We start from the raw sequence: 6,738 nt of genomic DNA, 5'->3' as shown, positions 1-6,738 counted from the left end.
TAGAAAACATGAAAATTATACTGCCACTATATGACAGATTGTAATATACTAATATAGAAAAAAAAAATGTTGGTAACTCCAAATTTTACAGATTAGAGCTGTTACTTTGCACTGAGTGTATTAAACTAAATTAAACTATTCTACTTGAACATTCATACCATCAATTATGGTCAGTATTTCACAACAAGCAGCCAGGTGCAACACATTGTGTACAATTAAGAACTGTCTTTAATTACAGTAAAATTCCCGCTCCACATTTCAATAGTGTACAAGGTTTTGATGGACAAAAATATATTGTGTGAAAAACAAATTCTAGATTGCTTAGTTATGCTTTGTTATAATTGTTCTGATTATTACCAAATAGTGATTTAAGATTAGTAAATTTCCACCACTCTTGGGACACTAAATTGAACCAAACATCCTAAAAAGCATTTTACTTTATATTCTAAATTATGCCAGTAATAGCATTTCAGTTTCTGACCATACCAAAATAAACATTCAGGAATCCATTATGAGAGGAATTGGTGCTCTACTGCCACCTGTTGGACTGAGGTAGAGATTTTTTTTTTTTAAAGAAACAGATGTTTGGTAATCAATCCTGTTTTATAACCAAATAATATTCATAACAAGACGAGATAATTGCTTTCATAGAATTTTATTATTAATAACAAAAGCTGAACCTGACAGGCTTTTTTTTTTTTTACATGTTAAATTTATTTCTTTGATGTCTCCTCTTCCTTTGACAAGTTCTTTATGATCTCTTCCTTCTTGGCCTGGAGACGCTCCTCTCTACGTTTGCGGGCCTCCTTCGTCTTTGTGCGACGAGCCTCAGCCTGGTCACTGTTCAGGTGAAAAGTGAACAAGAGAAAAAAAATTATTTCAGTAACAAAATGCCACAGTTTATTGTCTAAAAAGAAACAAAAAAAACCCCAAAACTTACGCAAGAAGCTTCTTGCGAGCCTTATCAGCCTTGAGTTTATGGATGTGCTCCATCAGGATACGCTTGTTTTTGAACACGTTACCTTTAGCCCTCAGATAGAGACTGTGGTACCTGGTAGATAGATATAGACAAGTGTTTTTTTTAGTTTTTACAGAAAAGAAAAGTAAAACACCAGTTTATTCACCAGTGCATTAATAGATTCCCACTTACATGTGCCTGTCGATTTTCTTTGACTCCCTGTAGCGGCGAAGAAGACGCCGCAAGATTCTCATGCGTCGCATCCATGTCAACTTTTCTGGCATACGAGCATTGGCTGTACCCTTTCTTTTACCTGGGAGAGAAGCACAATAAAATGTAAAGTTAATTTGTATACTACAATGGCAACACTGCAAGTAGAACCACAACTTGTATTCATACAACAGCGGTTAAAAACTAATTGATCTAAAACCAAGTAATTACAGTCCTTTTCCACATTTGGTAATGGAATTTTATCAACAACATTTTGTCAAGATTTTCGCTTGTATTTTTTCTGTCACACCAACACAAAGTAGAGCATAGTTGTGTAGTAGAAGGTAGAAGCAGAACCTCTGCCCCTGTATTAGGTCTTCTGCAGCCTCTAAAAGGTTTTCATCCAGGATTGTCCTGAATTTAGCCACATCTGTCTTACTATCAACTCTGAGAAGGTTTCTTGTCCCTGATGAACAAAATAATCTCCACAGCATCATACTGCCACTACCATGTGTTACAGTGGGGGTAGTGTTCAGGGTAAAGGGCAGTTAGTATTCTGCCCTATTTAATTTTGTTTGTAAGCCAAAGGGTTCAGTTGTGGCCACAGCTGACCAGATCCAAATGGCACACTTTTGGGACTATTTTTGTTAAAAAAAAAAAAAAAAAAAAAAAGAACATTGTATCAGTTTTATTATTGTAATATACATAAAATCCTAATAACATACATGGAAGATCGTAGTTGTAACATGACAAAATATCTAAAAGTTCAAGAGTTATAAATACTTTTGCAAATCACTGTAAATAAAGATCATCTTTACTTTGAGAAATTGGCTAAAAGTGAGTTCAAAATCGTAAAAGAGCTTTTACAGAAATGAAAAATAACTCACCATAACCCATGTGACGGCCCTTGCGGCGTGCCAGAGTATTCTTGCGGCAGCGAGCACGGGAGTGAACAGTTACCGGCTTCCTGATAATCAAGCCATCCTTCACCAGTTTTCGGATTTGCTGACCTGTAGCACAGAAACAATTTCAACGAAGGTCACAGGGTAATAACACTGGCGTAGCTTATCAGATGGCACCACATGTTTCATGCTGTATTCTTAGAACCAGCTCCCAGTTTTACTCCGTGAGGCAGACACCCTGTCTACTTTTAAGGCTAGGCTTAAAACTTTCCTTTTTGATAAAGCTTATAGTTAGAGTGACTTGGGTTATCCTGAGCTATCTGTGTAGTTATGCTGCTATAGGTTTAGGCTGCTGGAGGACATAATGACCACTTTCACCCTCTTCGCTACATTCTCACACTACTCTCCAATTTTGCATTATTTGCTGTTATTTCAGCTTTTAACTTTATGTTCTCTCTCTTTTCTCGCTACACCTGGCCTGGCTCTGTGTCTGCCTGTGACACCTTTCTGGAGAGGGGAATCGTCCGAGCTTCTGCCGGCAACAACTTAATGCTCACCCTCTACCGATGATCCACATAGGCCTGTCCTTTAGTGTTTAACCCTTTCTCTCTCCTAGACATGGCGATTGACTGAGCTTTTACTGTGACTAACTATGTGCTCTCTTTCAGACTCTAACCTTGAAAACTGGCTCAGAGTTTATCTGTTCTTTCTTTCTAGGCGAAACGACTAAAGGAGCTACATCCATTAACATTTACTTTTCCTTCCCATCGAAAGTACTCCTGGATCAGTGCTGCTCTGTTCTCTCAAACCCCCAGTCGGTTGTGGCAGATGGCCGCTCACACTGAACCTGGTTCTGCTGGAGGTTTCTTCCTGTTAAAAGGGAGTTTTTCCTCTCCACTGTCGCTACATGCATGCTCAGTATGAGGGATTGCTGCAAAGTCAACGCCAGTGACTGTCCACTGTCTCTACATGCTTATCCAGGAGGAGTGAATGCTGCAAGTCACTGACTGGATGCAATCTGCTGGGTTTCCTTAGATAGAAAAACATTTTATCCAATTTGAATAAATAACTAACTCTGACTGCTCTGTTCAATTGGAATGTACAGGGGATGGACAATGAAACTGAAACACCTGGTATTAGACCACAATTTATTAGTATGGTGTAGGGCCTCCTTTTGCAGCCAATACAGTGTCAATTCATCTTGAGAATGACATATACAAGTCCTGCACAGTGGTCAGAGGGATTTTAAGCCATTCTTCTTGCAGGATAGTGGCCAGGTCACTACGTGATACTGGTGGAGGAAAACGTTTCCTGACTCGCTCCTCCAAAACACCCCAAAGTGGCTCAATAATATTTAGATCTGGTGACTGTGCAGGCCATGGGAGATGTTCAACTTCACTTTCATGTTCATCAAACCAATCTTTCACCAGTCTTGCTGTGTGTATTGGTGCATTGTCATCCTGATACACGGCACCGCCTTCAGGATACAATGTTTGAACCATTGGATGAACATGGTCCTCAAGAATGGTTCGGTAGTCCTTGGCAGTGACGCGTCCATCTAGCACAAGTATTGGGCCAAGGGAATGCCATGATATGGCAGCCCAAACCATCACTGATCCACCCCCATGCTTCACTCTGGGCATGCAACAGTCTGGGTGGTACGCTTCTTTGGGGCTTCTCCACAACGTAACTCTCCCGGATGTGGGGAAAACAGTAAAGGTGGACTCATCAGAGAACAATACATGTTTCACATTGTCCACAGCCCAAGATTTGCGCTCCTTGCACCATTGAAACCGACGTTTGGCATTGGCATGAGTGACCAAAGGTTTGGCTATAGCAGCCCGGCCGTGTATATTGACCCTGTGGAGCTCCCGACGGACAGTTCTGGTGGAAACAGGAGAGTTGAGGTGCACATTTAATTCTGTCGTGATTTGGGCAGCTGTGGTTTTATGTTTTTTGGATACAATCCGGGTTAGCACCCGAACATCCCTTTCAGACAGCTTCCTCTTGCGTCCACAGTTAATCCTGTTGGATGTGGTTCGTCCTTCTTGGTGGTATTACTGACATTACCCTGGATACCGTGGCTCTTGATACATCACAAAGACTTGCTGTCTTGGTCACAGATGCGCCAGCAAGACGTGCACCAACAATTTGTCCTCTTTTGAACTCTGGTATGTCACCCATAATGTTGTGTGCATTTCAATATTTTGAGCAAAACTGTGCTCTTACCCTGCTAATTGAACCTTCTCACTCTGTTCTTACTGGTGCAATGTGCCATCAATGAAGACTGGCTACCAGGCTGGTCCAATTTAGCCATGAAACCTCCCACACTAAAATGACAGGTGTTTCAGTTTCATTGTCCAACCCCTGTATGTACCTGACTTTTGTGAAGTGCCTTGAGACGACATGTGTTGTGAATTGGTGCTATATAAATAAACTGAATTGAATTGAATTCTGAACTCACGAGAGTTTGCATTGGCGATCTCATTGGTTTCATTGGGATCCAGCCACACCTTCTTCTTGCCACAGCGCAAGACGCTGGAGGCCAGTCGCTTCTGGAGCCTGAGCATGCTTGATTGACAAAGATAACCCTGATATTTAGACAAAAGGATTGCGACACATTTTCACATCCAAAATAAACACATTTTCAGATCTCAGTGCTTTTTACCCAATTTTTAAAGTAACAATACATAAGTTTCATATGAAATATAGACCAACATTTTGAGTCAGTCAGATTTAAATTTTTTAACCAGCAAATACCATAAATTGGATGGAGGAGGATGAATAAGCAGGCAGCCAGTCCAATAAATAAACAGATGAATAGAGACAGACTGAAGATTGATGGATGGATAAAACGGGTGGACAGATAGATGATAAATGGTCGGACTGGACTAATCCTTTTCTAGCCATGCTGACCACTCAAAGAGCTTTTTCAATAGAGGAAAATTCACCCAGGCAAACACACACAGATTGATACACAAAGCAGTAGGAAACTTGGGGTTAAGTGCCTTGCGCAGGGGTTGAAGAAGCTAGAATCAAACCTTGAACTTTCAACTTGCAGGGCGACTACTCTTCTCTTCCCACTGATCAGTATATATGCACTCTCTCACTTAATGGGTCTCTTTATTTTCATGACTATTTACATTGTAGATTCTCACCAAAGGCAACAAAGCAATGAATGAACACACATGGAAATATATGGTAAACAAAGAGTGTGAAATAACTCTGAACACTTTATGTTTTAGATTATTCAAGCTTTTTAAGCCACCCTTTGCTTTGATCACTGCTTCGCTCTCTTGGCGTTCCCTCCATGAGCTTCATGAAGTGGTCACCTGAAATGATTTTCCAAAGAGTCTTGAAAGAACCTTCCAGAGGCTCATTGAGATACGGCCAAAGGTTAATATTTCAGTCATCACAGCAAAGGGTGACTACTTTCAGGAATCTAAGATATAAAACATGTTTAAAGTTATTTTACAATTTTGTGTTTGCTACATAACTCCATGTATTCACTCAGTTTTGATGCCTTCCGTGATGTAAATAGTCCTAAACATAAAGGAAACCATTAAATGAGAAAGTGGTTCTAAACATGTTGACCGGTTGTATGTATGTATGACAGTTGTTCACGTGTGTGCAGTTAAATTCATTTCATTGTGTTGTGGACGGAAAAAGATCTTATAGCTATCGTAAAGTTAACATAACTTACGATCAAATGTTGAGTGTTTTGTAGTTGCTTAAAGCAACAGCCAACTTAAACCCAGCTTCTACACAAATATGAAAACCTTGTAAAAGCCCAAAATGTATTAGTGTACTTTGGTTACTAGAATTTACGTTTTGCCGTTCAACAGATAATCCAGTTTTAATGTATTCTGTTTATATGACAAACATTGATAGGTAAATATAATGAAGTGTTGCTAATTCACAGGTAAGCAGTGGGTTCTTGTAACATGTTCTGACATGTCTGGCTACCTATTAGCGTAGTTAGCTTTCCAACACAGGCCTAAGCAGCTTTCTATGTGAAATTATCACATTTACCGAAACAGAGCAAAACCTAGAATCAACTGTGTAGGTTTAAATATCAAAACCAAAAACATTTGATTTACCGTGATAAAGATAAAAGCAAACATTTAGATCAAAAATGTCTGGCTTACCTCATGGCTACCGATAGCTTGACAGACACGAAGGAAATGGACTCAGAGGAGACGTTACCATTTTATCGGTAGAGATGGGTGAATATTCTACTCTGGCCATATTGCAGTTTTCTAATTTTTTACATTAAAATCGATATTCAAATTAAATGTGTGGTATTGATCCATTATTATTATTATTATTATTATTTTGTCATTTACATATATTCAAGGTAATATGTCAAAAAGGTTATTTTCAGCTCATCCCATTTTTTTCTCGACACAATGGCACGGTCCAAGAAAATGTAGTATGCTAGTTCAACCACTAGAGGCCGCAGAAGACCTTTTTATCTCTTCCGGAATACTGTAAAAATAGTTGGTTAGGACTTACATTATAAAAATGTTCTTGCTAAATTAATTTGATATAAATAGCCTGTTATTGTTAGAATAAATATTCGCTTGTTGGCAAAATGCCTTGCAAAAAATATATTTTATGATATTTCACCAAACATCCACAATCTCAAATATGTTCTTGTGATTTTGC

The 6,738-nt window shown here is 39.1% G+C and overlaps 1 protein-coding gene across 1 annotated transcript; it reads right to left on the bottom strand.

Annotated features, from left to right (window-relative positions):
* Positions 1-639: 639 nt before the first annotated feature.
* LOC124875309 (60S ribosomal protein L19) lies at positions 640-6,272 on the bottom strand. Its single transcript, XM_047377394.1, has 6 exons — positions 6,219-6,272; positions 4,535-4,641; positions 2,056-2,178; positions 1,151-1,271; positions 941-1,051; positions 640-840 (listed from the first exon to the last, which is right to left on the bottom strand). The coding sequence occupies exons 1-6, from the start codon at positions 6,221-6,223 to the stop codon at positions 714-716; spliced, it is 594 nt and encodes a 197-aa protein (XP_047233350.1). The 5' UTR covers positions 6,224-6,272; the 3' UTR covers positions 640-713.
* Between the last annotated feature and the right edge of the window lie 466 nt (positions 6,273-6,738).

The sequence above is a fragment of the Girardinichthys multiradiatus genome, chromosome 10 (assembly GCF_021462225.1).
Source record: "Girardinichthys multiradiatus isolate DD_20200921_A chromosome 10, DD_fGirMul_XY1, whole genome shotgun sequence".
Classification (NCBI taxonomy): Eukaryota; Metazoa; Chordata; class Actinopteri; order Cyprinodontiformes; family Goodeidae; genus Girardinichthys; species Girardinichthys multiradiatus.
Note: the sequence above shows the minus strand (reverse complement) of the source record. Positions and strands in the feature narration are given on the sequence as shown.

Bases quoted from the DNA above. Each gene is read 5' to 3' on its own strand.
- LOC124875309 (XM_047377394.1), bottom strand. The intron at 1,052-1,150 runs GTAAGTGGGAAT...TCTATCTACCAG, and splicing joins AAGAAAATCGACAGGCACAT to GTACCACAGTCTCTATCTGA. The intron at 841-940 runs GTAAGTTTTGGG...TCACCTGAACAG, and splicing joins GCTCGCAAGAAGCTTCTTGC to TGACCAGGCTGAGGCTCGTC.